Source organism: Mercenaria mercenaria, chromosome 15, assembly GCF_021730395.1.
Source record: "Mercenaria mercenaria strain notata chromosome 15, MADL_Memer_1, whole genome shotgun sequence".
Classification (NCBI taxonomy): domain Eukaryota; kingdom Metazoa; phylum Mollusca; class Bivalvia; order Venerida; family Veneridae; genus Mercenaria; species Mercenaria mercenaria.
In genome coordinates this window covers 53,589,262-53,608,698 of record NC_069375.1, presented here as the reverse complement: position 1 = coordinate 53,608,698, position 19,437 = coordinate 53,589,262, and the positions used below count along the sequence as shown (strand labels likewise).

The window sequence follows — 19,437 nt, the reverse complement described above, 5'->3', positions numbered from 1 at the left end:
TGGGATAAATAAGATATATTGAACACAAAATACTGTGACAAATAAAAACAACAGCACCGCCTACGGGTGCAAACGCTCGTCTGCAAGTGCTGGACAATATGTAAGAAAAGAGTTTTAGTTCAAATTTTCTAAGTACAAAAAGGGCCATAAATCTGACAAAATGCAGATTTGTGTTATGGTTCTTGACCTACATAGTCACCTAATGATAACCAGTATAAACAAGTGTGCAAAGTTTCAAAGCTGTAGCTTTTATAGTTTTTGAGAAAAGGTGACCTAAACAAAAATTTTAACCAAGAAACACAAATTTTATAAGTACAAAAAGGGCCATAATTCTGATAAAATGCATATCAGAGTTATGATTCTTGACCTACATAGTTCCCTTATGATTATAAACAAGTGTGCAAAGTTTCATAGCTGTAGTTCTCATAGTGTTTGAGAAAAGGTGGACCTAAACATTGACAATTAAGAACTATTGATTTATATTTATTTCATCAATTTAAAAATGACATTTAAACAAAAACATCTACAACACAGAGTTCACAAAAAATAGATTCTATTGTAAAGATAATGAGTATATTTTACAACCTGCAAAAATTCAGTGCAGACTTGGGATGTAAGCTCAAAAGTTTACCCTCCAATTATGTAAATACAACACATATCAGATTAACTTGGTATAGTAACACAGTTTATTTAAACTATTAGGAATACTGAGTGGGAAAAAAGTGGATATATTGATTCACGATTCATTAACAACATTTTCCATTAATGACTCTTTTCTTCTGTTGCAAGCTTATTTGATGAGCTTATACCTATAACTGTTTCTTTTTTCAAATTTTGTAAAATAAAATGAAAATGTGACAAACGATTATGTTAAATAAAACTTTACAATGGAAATATGTTATCTGTACGTCTGTTTAGAGGAGGGTTAGATGGGGTGGCACTGACTTAATTGTAGCTCCTAGTGTAATTGTGTCCACAATCAAAACACACTGTATATGTGACAAGTGTCCCTGTACATGCCTGACTGTATATGTGACAAGTGTCCCTGTACATGCCTGCATGCCTGACTGTATATGTGACAAGTGTCCCTGTGCATGCCTGCATGCCTGACTGTATATGTGACAAGTGTCCCTGTGCATGCCTGCATGCCTGACTGTATATGTGACAAGTGTCCCTGTGCATGCCTGACTGTATATGTGACAAGTGCCCCTGTGCATGCCTGACTGTATATGTGACAAGTGTCCCTGTGCATGCCTGCATGCCTGACTGTATATGTGACAAGTGTCCCTGCAAATGCCTGCATGCCTGACTGTATATGTGACAAGTGTCCCTGTACATGCCTGCATGCCTGACTGTATATGTGACAAGTGTCCTGACTGTATATGTGACAAGTGCCCCTGTGCATGCCTGCATGCCTGACTGTATATGTGACAAGTGTCCCTGTGCATGCCTGCATGCCTGACTGTATATGTGACAAGTGTCCCTGTGCATGCCTGCATGCCTGACTGTATATGTGACAAGTGCCCCTGTGCATGCCTGCATGCCCGACTGTATATGTGACAAGTGTCCCTGTACATGTCTGCATGCCTGACTGTATATGTGACAAGTGTCCCTGTACATGCCTGCATGCCTGACTGTATATGTGACAAGTGTCCCTGTGCATGCCTGACTGTATATGTGACAAGTGCCCCTGTGCATGCCTGCATGTCTAACTGTATATGTGACAAGTGTCCCTGTACATGCCTGCATGCCTGACTGTATATGTGACAAGTGTCCCTGTACATGCCTGCATGCCTGGCTGTATCAAAAGGTCAGATGGCAGAACGTTCATCAAATCTTAGCAAAGGTAAATGCGATATTATATCTGTCTCTGTTACAAAAACACTCTGAAAACCTAACCTTCCAAAACCAGAATTCTCTGAAACTTGGACAATTTTCAAAGACCTGAGTTTTTCTCTTTCAAATTCAATATAAAACAAGAGGGCCATGATGGCCCTATATCGCTCACCTGTTATCATTGCACTTGAGGACAAGAAGGTCCTCAGAAAAAATATCTAAGTCCAAAGGACAGTAACAACAAAGGGAAGAAATTTAACCAAAAAGAAAAGAAAATTCTTACAAGGTACAGATATGTCAAAATACACCTACAAATTGGAGGTACCATCCATGTCGTACCACAGAAAAGTGGTCTCAGTTTTTCCCACGGCCAATAATAAAAAAGTTACTAAAAATAAGCTATTTATAGTAACGTAAAAGGGAAGTAATTAAAAAAAAATTTATTGCAAGTGAAGAAAAGAAGGATCTGCCAAATAAATCTGTTGACATAAATGAAATTTCAGATCAGTATCTTCATTAGTTACGGAGATATACCCATTTTAATTTGAAATAAAGGGAGGTAATTTGACATAAAATCAGTCCATAGTTATCTACCCTGATTGGCTCAGTCCAACTAATGACAATAATGAAATTTCAAATAAGTACTATAAGTACTTACTGATATAAATCCATTTTGATTACAATCAGGGGAGGTAATCAGATATAAAATAACTCTGAACCTACGCTTGGATCTGATTTGTCATGGAATCCGAGAATTATTGTTGTTGAAGTTATTTTGGAAGTTTGTATCAAATAAAACCATAAATGAAGTCTCTATATGGCTGAAAAAGCCAAAATAGCCAATTTTGGACCTTTAAGGGGCCATAACTCTGGAACCCATGAAGAAATCTGGCCAGTTCAAGAAAGGAACCAAGATCTTGTGGTGATACAAGTTGTGTGCAAGTTTGGTTAAAATCGAATCATAAATGAAGCTGCTATTGCGCAGACAAGGTCAAAATAGCTAATTTTGGCCCTTTCAGTGGCCATAACTCTGGAACCCATAATGGGATCTGGCCAGTTCAAGAAAGGAACCGAGATCTTATGGTGATACAAGTTGTGTGCCAGTTTGGTAAAAATCAAATCATAAAAAATATAGCTGCTACTGTGCAGACAAGGTCAAAATAGCTAATTTTGGCTCTTTCAGGGGCCATAACTCTAGAAACCCATAATGGAATCTCGCCAGTTCAAGAAAGGAACCAAGATCTTATGGTGATACAAGTTGTTTGCCAGTTCGGTTAAAATCAAATCATAAATGAAGCTGCTATTGTGCAGACAAGGTCAAAATGGCTAATTTTGGCCCTTTCAGGGGCCATAACTCTGGAACCCATTATGGGATCTGGCTGGTTCAAGAAAGAAACCAAGATCTTATGGTGATACAAGTTGTGTGCCAGTTTGGTAAAAATCAAATCATAAATAAAGCTGCTACTGTGCAGACAAGGTCAAAATAGTTAATTTTGGCCCTTTCAGGGGCCATTACTCTGGAACCCATAATGGAATCTGGCCAGTTCAAGTAAGGAACTATGATCTTATGGTGATACAAGTTGTGTGTAAGTTTTGTAAAAATCAAATCATAAATAAAGTTGCTATTGTGCAGACAAGGTCAAAATAGCTAATTTTGGCCCTTTCAGGGGCCATAACTCTGGAACCCATAATGGGATCTGGCCAGTTCATGAAAGGAACCGAGATCTTATGGTGATACAAGTTGTGTGCAAGTTTGGTTAAAATAAAACCATAAATGAAACCTCTATCGTGCAGACAAGAGATTGTGGACGGACGACGGCGATCACAAAAGCTCACCCTGTCACTACGTGACAGGTGAGCTAAAAAGCACAATGAATACTGGAACAGAATTCTAAAAACTGGATGGTTTGTCATGGCCACAAAAGAATATTATACATAAAAACTCCTCTGAAAACTAGCAGTAGGTGTCAAACGTTTGTGTATTGTCACTTTGATTTGATTTTATAAGCATAATCTCAGGTGAAAAACATTTATCTGTGTGTTTGTACTTTGTATATTGGCAATAAAGTGCAAAATATCTTAAGTACTGTTTATCAGGTAATTTTTCATAAAACAACTTTGTTTTTAATACAAAAAGACAAATATTTTTATTAATTATTAAATATTGATATTCACATGATACATGTTCCATGATTTATAAGAGCTTGTATTCATATCTCCATGATAAGAGAAACATTCTTTTGATAATAAAGTATCATTTTAAGTGATGTTTTCTGTTAGAAATGATTCAGTTTAAATATATTACAGAGAGATACAATACATATTTTGAAAAGACATTGAACATCAAATGAAATAAATCAGACAATACATATATAAACCCTCTCATAAATTTGTTCAAAATCCTCTGAAAACCTGAATCCTCTGAAAACCGTACTTTTGACTTGGTCCGGTTCTCAGAATTTTTACTGTATATTGTAAAAAGTTTGAAGAACAACAATTACACTATTTGTTTACTAAAAGAACTGAAAACTATTATTCTTTCTTATCTAAATCAACAAATATACTCTAATATGAGGCAATGTAATACACAAACTAACTGAATAAAAAATCTTTAAAAAATAAGGTCACTTTAACTCAGGAGAAAAACTTCTATAAACCACAGGAGAAATCTGTCAAAATTTGTATGAAAAAGACTAGTATTACACTATGGAATGAAAAAACACCTTCTTCTCAGGGTTGGTCAAGGAAAGTGTACAGTCAAGGGAAGTGTACAGTCCGGCCAATAAAAGTGCAGTCGATGGATGTTAACAGTCAAGGGATGTTTACAGTCAAGGAACACATACAGTCAATGAAAGTGTACAGTTACAGAAAGTGTACAATCAGGGGATGTGTACAATTACAGAAAGTGTACAGTCCGAGAATGTGTACAGTTACAGAAAGTGTACAGTCAGGGGACGTGTATAGTTACGGAAAGTGTACAGTCAGGGGACGTGTATAGTTACGGAAAGTGTACAGTCAGGGGACGTGTATAGTTACGGAAAGTGTACAGTCAGGGGACATGTATAGTTACAGAAAGTGTACAGTCAGGGGACATGTATAGTTACAGAAAGTGTACAGTCAGGGGACGTGTATAGTTACGGAAAGTGTACAGTCAGGGGACGTGTATAGTTACAGAAAGTGTACAGTCAGGGGACGTGTATAGTTACGGAAAGTGTACAGTCAGGGGACGTGTATAGTTACGGAAAGTGTACAGTCAGGGGACGTGTATAGTTACGGAAAGTGTACAGTCAGGGGACGTGTATAGTTACGGAAAGTGTACAGTCAGGGGACGTGTATAGTTACGGAAAGTGTACAGTCAGGGGACATGTACAGTTAAGGAAAGTGTACAGTCAGGGGATGTGTACAGTTACAGAAAGTGTACGGTCAGCCAGGGCTCACGCTGTCAGTCGACATTATCGCCATTTGCGATTATTTAATTTAAATGGCGAATATTTTTTCATTTTGGCGGTAGTAACTGGCGATTATTTTATTTAATAGCTGCATAAATAATTACGTCAAGTGAGACAGTAACCCACGGTAGAAAATCGATAGAGCGGACTGTTTATTACCTCGTGTATTCCAAACACGTGTCAACTTATAATGCCGATAACATTGCCTAAGGCGGTAGTATGCAGACGACAATTAAACCGATTATAAGCGAAAGTTAATCTTACCTATCTAGCTATCAATCAGATTGAACTAACAGGCTACTTTTTTGGAACATTTTAAAACGCCAAAGCAAATTTTCTTCAACTCTATATTAGGCAGACGACAAACCAATTTGTACGGGCAGTTTTCCGATGAAAAATTAAATTGCCATCTATAGCTACCGCTAATTTAATTATCTTTAAAAACATATTATAAACTGACCTAACTTTCGACGATTTCAAAGTATCTTTAATCAGGATATGTGTTTTTAAACTGATATGAAATTGTTGGAAGCAAAAAAACTATTTCTTCGAATTTTCAGAATTTATAAAGAACGCGAATTAGTTGAAATATTACAAATCAGATATTTTTAATAGTCTATTTTTTTACCAAAACAATTCCAATAAATGTTTGTTTTGCATATTAATTAAAAAATATCTCGGGAAACCCAGTCCTGTTTCTATTTTTAGAAACAATGGCCGATAAGGGCAAACTAAAATAATCAACAAATAAATTTGCTTGCACACTGTAATTAGCGTAAGTAAAAACTTCTAAACTACTTAAAAATTAGTATATTTATTGAATAAAGCATCAAAAACTTGTTGACAAAAAGCTATAATTCAGTAGTGTGCATAGATGCCAAATATCACGTATTTTCGTGACCTAATTGTTTTGTACTTTTCGAGCAATTTCAGTGCAGTTATGGTAAAAAAAATCATGGAAACACTTTTGATATATATAATGAAAAAGTATAAACATGAGTGATACTCAAAGACATGGTAAACTTTCCATTGTGTGCAACTGTGTCCATACTGAGTGTGCATGAGGCTAATTTAGCCATTACCCAGTCCATAATGTCAGTCAATATGCAACCATTTCAGCTGCTTTACACAAACTAAATACGTGTCCTGTAAATGCCTTCAAAATCCATCAGAATATAGCACTTTAAACATTTATAGTGGGACCCCGGCACCAATATTTGGAGGTATTTCACCTGAATCCCTTATCTCCACACCCACTGTAGGGGTCTACTGCTTTTCTGCTTGTTAAAGCAATTAAGAAAATATATATATGTTAAAATTCATCATTTTTATTTTATTAAAATTGCCCGCAAAGATCCGCATCAATTTTGGCTATTAATTTTTCATAGGTTAAAAAGTTGGCTATTATTTTTTGGAGGACAGTGTGAGCCCTGGTCAGGGGATGTGTACAGTTAAGGAAAGTGTACAGTCAGGGGATGTGTACAGTTACAGAAAGTGTACAGTCAGGGGATGTGTACAGTTGAGGAAAGTGTACAGTCAGGGGATGTGTACAGTTAAGGAAAGTGTACAGTCAGGGGATGTGTACAGTTAAGGAAAGTGTACAGTCAGGGGATGTGTACAGTTACAGAAAGTGTACAGTCAGGGGATGTGTACAGTTAAGGAAAGTGTACAGTCAGGGGATGTGTACAGTTACAGAAAGTGTACAGTCAGGGGATGTGTACAGTTAAGGAAAGTGTACAATCAGGGGATGTGTACAGTTACAGAAAGTGTACAGTCCGAGAATGTGTACAGTTACAGAAAGTGTACAGTCAGGGGATGTGTACAGTTAAGGAAAGTGTACAATCAGGGGATGTGTACAGTTACAGAAAGTGTACAGTCCGAGAATGTGTACAGTTACAGAAAGTGTACAGTCAGGGGATGTGTACAGTTAAGGAAAGTGTACAGTCAGGGGATGTGTACAGTTAAGGAAAGTGTACAGTCAGGGGATGTGTACAGTTACAGAAAGTGTACAGTCAGGGGATGTGTACAGTTAAGGAAAGTGTACAGTCAGGGGATGTGTACAGTTACAGAAAGTGTACAGTCAGGGGATGTGTACAGTTAAGGAAAGTGTACAGTCAGGGGATGTGTACAGTTACAGAAAGTGTACAGTCAGGGGATGTGTACAGTTAAGGAAAGTGTACAATCAGGGGATGTGTACAGTTACAGAAAGTGTACAGTCCGAGAATGTGTACAGTTACAGAAAGTGTACAGTCAGGGGATGTGTACAGTTAAGGAAAGTGTACAGTCAGGGGATGTGTACAGTTAAGGAAAGTGTACAGTCAGGGGATGTGTACAGTTACAGAAAGTGTACAGTCAGGGGATGTGTACAGTTAAGGAAAGTGTACAGTCAGGGGATGTGTACAGTTACAGAAAGTGTACAGTCAGGGGATGTGTACAGTTAAGGAAAGTGTACAGTCAGGGGATGTGTACAGTTACAGAAAGTGTACAGTCAGGGGATGTGTACAGTTATGCACCTGTCAATATTTTGCCCGCCCAGGGGGGCGGTGGGCTGACCCAGGGGAATTTGACATTTCAAAAAATATGTTGTCTAAATCCCCACCCTAGAGACAACCTTTTTGTCTAAATCCCACCCTAGAGCCTTGTTGGTACATCAAATGTTTGTCTAATTCCCGCCTGTCGGGAATGGCCTTCTGTCTAAAGTCCCGTGTATGCCCGCCGCTCCCCCGGGCGGGCAAAATATTGACAGGTGCATTAAGGAAAGTGTACAGTCAGGGGATGTGTACAGTTAAGGAAAGTGTACAATCAGGGGATGTGTACAGTTACAGAAAGTGTACAGTCCGAGAATGTGTACAGTTAAAGAAAGTGTACAGTCAGGGGATGTGTACAGTTAAGGAAAGTGTAAAGTCAGGGGATGTGTACAGTTAATGGAAGTGTACAGCCAGGGGATGTCAATGGATACATTTTAAAGAGTCAAAGGATGAGCAGTCCAGGAATGTATACAAGTCCAGGAATGTATACAAGTCAAGGGATGTGTACAGTGAAGGGATGTGTACAGTCAAGGTATGTGTACAGTCAAGGAATGTATACAGTCAAGCGATGTTTACAGTGAAGGGATGTGTGAATGTGTTAAGTAAAGGAATGTATACAGTCGAGGGATGTAAACAGGCAGATCAATGAATGTGTACAGTCAAGGAATTTGTACAGTCAAAGGATGTATACAGTCAAGGAATGTGAACAGTCAAGGAATGTGTACAGTCGAGGAATTTGGCCCAATGCAATAGACCACTGCCCCACAGTGAAATTTTTTAAGTATGAAGATTAATTAAGTTATATTGACCTTGAACTTGACCCGACTGACCCCATATATAATCCTAACCTTGGCTTTTCTATGAACTACCTATAGGCCTAATTTAATTTCAATATATCAATGCAAAGTTAATGAGCAGAAACTGTTTTCTTTTCTATATTTAGCAATCAATCTTGACCTTGAGCCTAGTAATCTCATATTTGATTCCAAACTCTGTCTTTATGTAAGCTATGTATATACCAAGTTTCATTTGAATCAGCCACTCCTAACTAAAGTTTTTGAGCAGAAACCAAGTTGATGCCACCCACCCGGCCAACAACATTTTCCAATCTAATAACCAGTTTTTTGAAAACCTGGTTAATGAATACCGTATAGCGGGTTATTTCTACGGGGGATTATTTCTGCGGTCTCTCAGTAGAATCACAACAATATTTCCAGCAGAATATTCATCCAGCAAAAATTTAAAACGCAAAAATATCTGCATTTTTCATCAATGTTGTTTCAAGATATGTTATCCGAAATAATCCAAAGTTCACAATGGCATGGTCTAATTATTTGAAATTACCGTCGTCATCTAACAATTACTGATAATGGTATAATTAGGTGTGATGGTCAATCAAAATCCTAACTGTTAATCCCTCAGAAAACGTTTCTTTTATTTTTTTTTTATTTATTTTTTTTTGTGAATGTACTAAACTGAGTGAATTTCACTTGAATCCCTTTATGAACATCTTCCGAAATATACCTTAGTAACCTTTATGCTTGTGTAACTGTTATCCCGATATACTATAGTTCACAGTTGTAATGTGTACAATTGTTGTTAGACTTATATTTGTTCAATTCACATGTTGTTATATCCTACAATGTATTCATTTAAAGCAAAGCTACTTAACTTAGTTTATTGTTTTCATTCACACGACGTCCGATTCATGCGGGGAACTACTTCCCCCTTGGTATCGAAAATGCAGAAATTTCACTTCCTTTTATGTGAAAACGCAGACATTAAACACGCAGAAATTTCTTTCACAAATTTTAGGGCCAAAACACAGAATATTTTGACCGCAGAAATAACCCGCTATACGGTAAGACCCGAACAAACAAGAGCACTGCCTTGTGGGTGCAGACACTCCTCTTATTTTTTTGTCTCTGTATAGTGGAAATATTGTCCTTCCCATTATTTTCTAAGTCCAAAAGGGGCCATAATTCTTGCAAAAAGTAATGTAGAGTTACCGTACTTGCTGTGCAGTCAGCTTTTAATGGCGAATAACTGCTCCCAAGTTTTAAGGTAATAGCTTTGACCATTAAGGAGAAAAGTTGACCTAAACGCAAAACTTAACTAAGAAATCTAATATTTTCTAAGTACAAAAGGGGCCATAATTCTTGCAAAAAGCAGGATAGAGTTATGTTTCTTGCTGTACAGAGTCAACTAATGATGGTGAACAAGTGTTGCATGCTGTATGTTATATGGTATCCAAAACTGAACTTGACTACCGAGGCATGTCCATTATATTAGAAAACACAAACGCATTGATCAGTTACCCAGTTAAACCTACAACTTAAATTGGGAAACAAAATTAAACTGGTCAAAATGAATATTGTTTTAAAAGATTCACTTTATAAAACAAGAGGGCCATGAAGGCCCTGTATCGCTCCCCTGACCTATTGACCTAAAGATCATCAAGATTAATATTCTGACCAAGTTTCATTAAGATACAGTCATAAATGTGGCCTCTAAAGTGTCAACAAGCTTTTCCTTTGATTTGACCTAGTGACCTAGTTTTTGACCCCACATGACCCAGATTTGAACTTGACTTATAGGTCATCAAGCTTAACATTCTGACAAAGTTTCATTAAGATATGGTCATAAATGTGGCATCTACAGTGTAAACTAGCTTTTCCTTTGATTTGACCTGATGACCTAGTTTTTGATCCTACATGACCCATATTCAAACAGGACATTGAGATCATCAAGATTAACATTAGACCAAGTTTCATGAAGATACAGTCACAAAATGTGGCTTCTACAGTGTTAACAAGCTTTTCCTTTGATTTGACCTGGTGACCTAGTTCTTGACCCCGGATGACCCAATATCAAACTTGTCCAAGACTTTATTGAGGGTAACATTCTGATCAAGTTTAATTAAGATTGGCCCCAACTTGTGAGCTCTAGAGTGTTAACAACCTTTTCCTTTGATTTGACCCAGTGACCTAGTTTTTGACCCCAGATGACGCAATATCAAACTCGTCCAAGATTTTATTGAGGGTAACATTCTGACCAAGTTTCATTAAGATTGGGCCAAAATTGTGACCTCTATAGTGTTAACAATCTTATCCTTTGATTTGACCTGGTGACCTAGTTTTTGATCCCAGATGACCCAATATCAAATTAGTCCAAGATTTTATTAAGGTTAACATTCTGACCAAGTTTCATTAAGTTTGGGCCAAAATTGTGACCTCTATAGTGTTAACAAGCTTATCCTTTGATTTGACCTGGTGGCCTAGTTTTTGATCGCAGATGACCCAATATTAAACTCGTCTAAGATTTTATTAAGGATAACATTCTGACCAAGTTTCATTAAGATTGGGCCAAAAATGTGACCTCTAGAGTGTTAACAAGCTTATCCTTTGATCTGACCTGGTGACCTAGTTTTTGACCCCAGATGACCCAATATCAAACTCGTCCAAGATTTTATTGAGGGTAACATTCTGACTAAGTTTCATTAAGATTAAGCAAAATTGTGACCTCTAGAGTGTTAACAGTCAAATTGTTGACGCCGACGTCGACGCCAAACGACGGACACAGGGCGATCACAAAGCATTTTGTGCTCAGGTGAGCTAAAAAGTCAGACCTTATGTGGCACACTGGTAGTAAATGGGATACAGTTCAAGGAATAATGTAAAATATATCTGCACAGTGAGATGATAAATAGTAAAGATTTAACATTTCTATAAATCACAATATTATATTTCTTCTTTGTACATTCACAACAGACATATATACTATGACTAGGCTTGAGTATTGAACACTTCAATATTGAACAATGTTTGACGGCAGGTAGGATAACTTTGAGTATTCTAGATCTCACACATTTCAGCTGATTTCCTCCTAGATCACAACGCTGTCCTTTCATTGTAGATAACCTCTACTTCATTATTGATCAATGAAGATTTATCTGTATCTGAGAGGCCTGGAGGTAATGACCTGTTCTTTAGTCTTGCTATAGCAGCTGCATCAGAACTTTTCATTTTACTCTTCCTCTTTAAAGTGCTTTCACCAGCCTAGAATAGAAACACTGCATTGATTGAGACAGCTTTAAAGTGCTTTCACCAGCCTAGAATGAAACACCGCATTGAGACAGCTTTAAAGTGCTTTCATCAGCCTAGAATTGAAACACCGCATTGAGACAGCTTTAAAGTGCTTTCACCAGCCTAGAATTGAAACACCGCATTGAGACAGCTTTCAAGTGCTTTCACCAGCCTAGAACTGAAACACTGCATTGATTGAGACAGCTTTAAAGTGCTCTCACCAGCCTAGAATTGAAACACTGCATTGAGACAGCTTTAAAGTGCTTTCACAAGCCTAGAATTGAAACACCGCATTGAGACAGCTTTCAAGTGCTTTCACCAGCCTAGAATTGAAACACCGCATTGAGACAGCTTTAAAGTGCTTTCACCAGCCTAGATTTGAAACACCGCATTGAGACAGCTTTGAAGTGCTTTCACCAGCCTAGAATTGAAACACCGCATTGAGACAGCTCTGAAGTGCTTTTTTACAAGCCTAGATTTGAAACACTGCATTGAGACAGCTCTGAAGTGCTTTTTTATGAGTCTAGATTTGAAGCACTGCATTGAGACAGCTCTCAAGTGCTTTTACAAGCCTAGAATTGAAACACTGCATTGAGACAGCTTTAAAGTGCTCTCACCAGCCTAGAATTGAAACACTGCATTGAGACAGCTTTAAAGTGCTCTCACCAGCCTAGAATTGAAACACTGCATTGAGACAGCTTTAAAGTGCTTTCATCAGCCTAGAATTGAAACACTGCATTGAGACAGCTTTAAAGTGCTTTCACCAGCCTAGAATTGAAACACTGCATTGAGACAGCTTTAAAGTGCTTTCACCCGCCTAGAATTGAAACACTGCATTGAGACAGCTTTAAAGTGCTCTCACCAGCCTAGAATTGAAACACTGCATTGAGACAGCTTTAAAGTGCTCTCACCAGCCTAGAATTGAAACACTGCATTGAGACAGCTTTCAAGAGCTCTCACCAGCCTAGAATTGAAACACTGCATTGAGACAGCTTTCAAGTGCTTTCATCAGCCTAGAATTGAAACACCGCATTGAGACAGCTTTAAAGTGCTTTCACCAGCCTAGAATTGAAACACCGCATTGAGACAGCTTTCAAGTGCTTTCATCAGCCTAGAATTGAAACACTGCACAGAGACAGCTTTAAAGTGCTTTCACCAGCCTAGAATTGAAACACCGCATTGAGACAGCTTTCAAGTGCTTTCATCAGCCTAGAATTGAAACACCGCATTGAGACAGCTTTGAAGTGCTTTCACCAGCCTAGAATTGAAACACCGCATTGAGACAGCTTTGAAGTGCTTTCACTCGCCTAGAATTGAAACACTGCACAGAGACAGCTTTAAAGTGCTTTCACCAGCCTAGAATTGAAACACTGCATTGAGACAGCTTTCAAGTGCTTACATCAGCCTAGAATTGAAACACTGCACAGAGACAGCTTTAAAGTGCTTTCACCAGCCTAGAATTGAAACACTGCATTGAGACAGCTTTAAAGTGCTTTCACCCGCCTAGAATTGAAACATTGCATTGAGACAGCTTTGAAGTGCTTTCACCAGCCTAGAATTGAAACACCGCATTGAGACAGCTTTGAAGTGCTTTCACTCGCCTAGAATTGAAACACTGCACAGAGACAGCTTTAAAGTGCTCTCACCAGCCTAGAACTGAAACACTGCACTGAGACAGCTTTAAAGTGCTTTCACCAGCCTAGAATTGAAACACTGCATTGAGACAGCTTTAAAGTGCTCTCACCAGCCTAGAACTGAAACACTGCACTGAGACAGCTTTAAAGTGCTTTCACCAGCCTAGAACTGAAACACTGCATTGAGACAACTTTAAAGTGCTTTCATCAGCCTAGAATTGAAACACTGCACTGAGACAGCTTTAAAGTGCTTTCACCCGCCTAGAATTGAAACATTGCATTGAGACAGCTTTAAAGTGCTTTCACCCGCCTAGAATTGAAACATTGCATTGAGACAGCTTTCAAGTGCTTTCACCAGCCTAGAACTGAAACACTGCATTGAGACAGCTTTCAAGTGCTTTCACCAGCCTAGAACTGAAACACTGCATTGAGACAGCTTTAAAGTGCTTTCACCAGCCTAGAACTGAAACACTGCATTGAGACAGCTTTAAAGTGCTCTCACCAGCCTAGAATTGAAACACCGCATTGAGACAGCTTTAAAGTGCTCTCACCAGCCTAGAATTGAAACACCGCACTGAGACAGCTTTAAAGTGCTCTCACCAGCCTAGAATTGAAACACCGCACTGAGACAACTTTAAAGTGCTTTCACCAGCCTAGAATTGAAACACCGCATTGAGACAGCTTTCAAGTGCTTTCACCAGCCTAGAATTGAAACATTGCATTGAGACAGCTTTAAAGTGCTTTCACCCGCCTAGAATTGAAACACTGCATTGAGACAGCTTTCAAGTGCTTTCATCAGCCTAGAATTGAAACACCGCATTGAGACAGCTTTAAAGTGCTTTCACCCGCCTAGAATTGAAACATTGCATTGAGACAGCTTTGAAGTGCTTTCACCCGCCTAGAATTGAAACACTGCACTGAGACAGCTTTGAAGTGCTTTCATCAGCCTAGAATTGAAACACCCGCCTAGAATTGAAACACTGCATTGAGACAGCTTTAAAGTGCTTTCATCAGCCTAGAATTGAAACACCGCATTGAGACAGCTTTAAAGTGCTTTCATCAGCCTAGAATTGAAACATTGCATTGAGACAGCTTTAAAGTGCTTTCACCCGCCTAGAATTGAAACAATGCATTGAGACAGCTTTAAAGTGCTTTCATCAGCCTAGAATTGAAACACCGCATTGAGACAGCTTTCAAGTGCTTTCATCAGCCTAGAATTGAAACACCGCATTGAGACAGCTTTAAAGTGCTTTCATCAGCCTAGAATTGAAACACTGCATTGAGACAGCTTTAAAGCGCTTTCACCCGCCTAGAAATGAAACACTGCATTGAGACAGCTTTAAAGTGCTTTCATCAGCCTAGAATTGAAACACCGCATTGAGACAGCTTTGAAGTGCTTTCATCAGCCTAGAACTGAAACACCGCATTGAGACAGCTTTGAAGTGCTTTCACCCGCCTAGAATTGGAACACTGCATTGAGACAGCTTTGAAGTGCTTTCACCAGCCTAGAATTGAAACATTGCATTGAGACAGCTTTCAAGTGCTTTCACCCGCCTAGAATTGAAACATTGCATTGAGACAGCTTTCAAGTGCTTTCACCCGCCTAGAATTGAAACATTGCATTGAGACAGCTTTCAAGTGCTTTCACCCGCCTAGAACTGAAACACTGCATTGAGACAGCTTTCAAGTGCTTTCACCAGCCTAAAACTGAAACACTGCATTGAGACAGCTTTCAAGTGCTTTCACCAGCCTAGAACTGAAACACTGCATTGAGACAGCTTTCAAGTGCTTTCACCAGCCTAGAATTGAAACACTGCATTGAGACAGCTTTCAAGTGCTTTCACCAGCCTAGAATTGAAACACTGCATTGAGACAGCTTTCAAGTGCTCTCACCAGCCTAGAATTGAAACACCGCATTGAGACAGCTTTCAAGTGCTTTCACCAGCCTAGATTTGAAACACCGCACTGAGACAGCTTTAAAGTGCTTTCACCCGCCTAGAATTGAAACACTGCATTGAGACACCTTTAAAGTGCTTTCACCAGCCTAGAATTGAAACATTGCATTGAGACAGCTTTAAAGTGCTTTCACCCGCCTAGAATTGAAACACTGCATTGAGATCACCCGCCTAGAATTGAAACACTGCACTCAGACAGCTTTGAAGTGCTTTCATCAGCCTAGAATTGGAACACCGCACTGAGACAGCTTTAAAGTGCTTTCACCAGCCTAGAATTGAAACACTACATTGAGACAGCTTTAAAGTGCTTTCACCCGCCTAGAATTGAAACACCGCATTGAGACAGCTTTAAAGTGCTTTCACCAGCCTAGAATTGAAACACTGCATTGAGACAGCTTTAAAGTGCTTTCACCAGCCTAGAATTGAAACACCGCATTGAGACAGCTTTAAAGTGCTTTCATCAGCCTAGAATTGAAACATTGCATTGAGACAGCTTTCAAGTGCTTTCATCAGCCTAGAATTGAAACACCGCATTGAGGCAGCTTTCAAGTGCTTTCATCAGCCTAGAATTGAAACACCGCATTGAAACACCGCATTGAGACAGCTTTAAAGTGCTTTCACCAGCCTAGAATTGAAACACTGCACTGAGACAGCTTTTAAGTGCTTTCACCAGCCTAGAATTGAAACACCGCATTGAGACAGCTTTAAAGTGCTTTCAAGCCTAGAACTGAAACACCGCATTGAGACAGCTTTAAAGTGCTTTCACCGCCTAGAATTGAACACCTTGCATGAGACAGCTTTAAAGTGCTTTCACCCGCCTAGAATTGAAACATTGCATTGAGACAGCTTTAAAGTGCTTTCACCCGCCTAGAATTGAAACATTGCATTGAGACAGCTTTCAAGTGCTTTCATCAGCCTAGAATTGAAACACCGCATTGAGACAGCTTTCAAGTGCTTTCATCAGCCTAGAATTGAAACACCGCATTGAGACAGCTTTCAAGTGCTTTCATCCAGCCTAGAATTGAAACACGCATTGAGACAGCTTTAAAAGTGCTTTCATCAGCCTAGAATTGAAACATGCATTGAGACAGCTTTAAAGGCTTTCACCGCCTAGAATTGAAACACTGCATTGAGACAGCTTTAAATGCTTTCACCAGCCTAGAATTGAAACACTGCATTGAGACAGCTTTGAAGTGCTTTCATCAGCTAGAATTGAAACACTGCATTGAACAGCTTTGAAGTGCTTTCACCAGCCTAGAATTGAAACACGCTTGACAGCTAGTGCTTACGCAGATTGAACACGCATTGGACCTTTAAGTGCTTTCACCGCCTAGAATTGGAACACTGCATTGAGACAGCTTTGAAGTGCTTTCACCAGCCTAGAATTGGAACACTGCATTGAGACAGCTTTGAAGTGCTTTCACCCGCCTAGAATTGAAACACTGCATTGAGACAGCTTTGAAGTGCTTTCACCAGCCTAGAATTGAAACACTGCATTGAGACAGCTTTGAAGTGCTTTCACCAGCCTAGAATTGAAACACCGCACTGAGACAGCTTTGAAGTGCTTCACAGCCTAGAATTGAAACACTGCATTGAGACAGCTTTAAGTGCTTTCACCTAGATGACACTGCATGAACACTTGAAAGTTCACCCACTAGAATTGAACAGCATTGACAGTTAAGTGCTTTCATCGCCTAGAACTGAAACACGCATTGAGACAGCTTTAAAGTGCTTTCACCAGCCTAGAATTGAAACACTGCATTGAGACAGCTTTCAAGTGCTTTCACACGCCTAGAATTGAAACACTGCATTGAGACAGCTTTAAGTGCTTTCACAGCCTAGAATTGAAACACTGCATTGAGACAGCTTTAAAGTGCTTTCACCAGCCTAGAATGAAACACTGCATTGAGACAGCTTTAAAGTGCTTTCACCAGCCTAGAATTGAAACACTGCATTGAGACAGCTTGAAAGTGCTTCACCAGCCTAGAATTGAAACACGCATTGAGACAGCTTTAAAGTGCTTTCACAGCCTAGAATTGAAAACACTGCATTGAGACAGCTTTAAAGTGCTCTCACCAGCCTAGAATTGAAACACCGCATTGAGACAGCTTTAAAGTGCTTTCACCAGCCTAGAATTGAAACACCGCATTGAGACAGCTTTAAAGTGCTTTCACCAGCCTAGAATTGAAACACCGCATTGAGACAGCTTTCAAGTGCTTTCACCCGCCTAGAATTGAAACACTGCATTGAGACAGCTTTCAAGTGCTTTCATCAGCCTAGAATTGAAACACCGCATTGAGACAGCTTTGAAGTGCTTTCACCAGCCTAGAATTGAAACACCGCATTGAGACAGCTTTGAAGTGCTTTCACCAGCCTAGAATTGAAACACCGCATTGAGACAGCTTTGAAGTGCTTTCACCAGCCTAGATTTGAAACACCGCATTGAGACAGCTTTCAAGTGCTTTCACCAGCCTAGATTTGAAACACCGCATTGAGACAGCTTTCAAGTGCTTTCACCAGCCTAGATTTGAAACATCGCATTGAGACAGCTTTGAAGTGCTTTCACACAGCCTAGATTGAAACACCGCATTGAGACAGCTTTGAAGTGCATTCACCAGCCTAGATTTGAAACACCGCATTGAGACAGCTTTCAAGTGCTTTCACCAGCCTAGATTTGAAACACCGCACTGAGACAGCTTTAAAGTGCTTTCACCAGCCTAGATTTGAAACACCGCATTGAGACAGCTTTAAGTGCTTCACCAGCCTAGATTGAAACACCGCATTGAGACAGCTTTAAAGTGATTCACCAGCCTAGAATTGAAACACCGCATTGAGACAGCTTTTTAAAGTGCTTTCACCAGCCAGAATTGAAACACGCATTGAGACAGCTTTAAAGTGCTTTCACCAGCCTAGAATTGAAACACTGCATTGAGACAGCTTTAAAGTGCTTCACCAGCCTAGAATGAAACACTGCATTGAGACACTTAAAGTGCTTTCTCAGCCTAGAATTGAAACACTGCACTGAGACAGCTTTAAAGTGCTTTCACCCGCCTAGAATTGAAACATGCATTGAGACAGCTTTAAAGTGCTTTCACCGCCTAGAATTGAAACATTGCATTGAGACAGCTTCAAGGCTTTCACAGCCTAGACTGAACACTGCATTGAGACAGCTTTCAAGTGCTTCACAGCCTAGAATGAAACACTGCATTGAGACAGCTTAAAGTGCTTTCACCAGCTAGAACTGAAACCTGCATTGAGACAGCTTTAAAGTGCTCTCACCAGCCTAGAATTGAAATACCGCATGAGACAGCTTTAAAGTGCTCTCACCAGCCTAGAATTGAAACACCGCACTGAGACAGCTTTAAATGCTCTCACCAGCTAGAATGAAACACCGCACTGAGACAACTTTAAGTGCTTTCACCAGCCTAGAATGAAACACCGCATTGAGACAGCTTTCAGTGCTTCACCGCCTAGAATTGAACATTGCATTGAGACAGCTTAAAGTGCTTCACCCGCCTAGAATGAAACACTGCATGAGACAGCTTTCAAGTGCTTTCATCAGCTAAATGAAACACCGCATTGAGACAGCTTTAAAGGCTTCACCCCCGAATTGAAACATTGATTGAGACAGCTTGAAGTGCTTTCACCCGCCTAGAATTGAAACACTGCACTGAGACAGCTTTAAGTGCTTTCATCAGCCTAGAATTGAAACACCGCAATTGCAGGGACAGCTTTAAAGTGTTTCATCAGCCTAGAATTGAAACACCGCATTGGACAGCTTAAAGTGCTTTCACAGCCTAGAATTGAAACATGCATTGAGACAGCTTTAAAGTGCTTTCACCCGCTAGAATTGAAACAAGCTTTGAGACAGCTTTAAATGCTTTCATCAGCCTAGAATTGAAACACCGCATGAACAGCTTTAAGTGCTTCATCACCTAGAATTGAAACAC

The 19,437-nt window shown here is 39.5% G+C and overlaps 1 protein-coding gene across 3 annotated transcripts in view; it reads right to left on the bottom strand.

Moving 5' to 3' along the window:
• Positions 1 to 467: 467 nt before the first annotated feature.
• LOC123564528 (hemicentin-1-like) overlaps positions 468 to 19,437 on the bottom strand; it is a 116,034-nt gene continuing 97,064 nt past the window's right edge. For all 3 annotated transcript variants that reach the window (XM_053525281.1, XM_053525283.1, XM_053525282.1), the window contains exon 33: positions 468 to 11,871. In XM_053525281.1, coding sequence (XP_053381256.1) covers positions 11,704 to 11,871 — 168 coding nt within the window. In that variant the 3' untranslated portion in view covers positions 468 to 11,703. The remainder of the gene's footprint in view (positions 11,872 to 19,437) is intronic.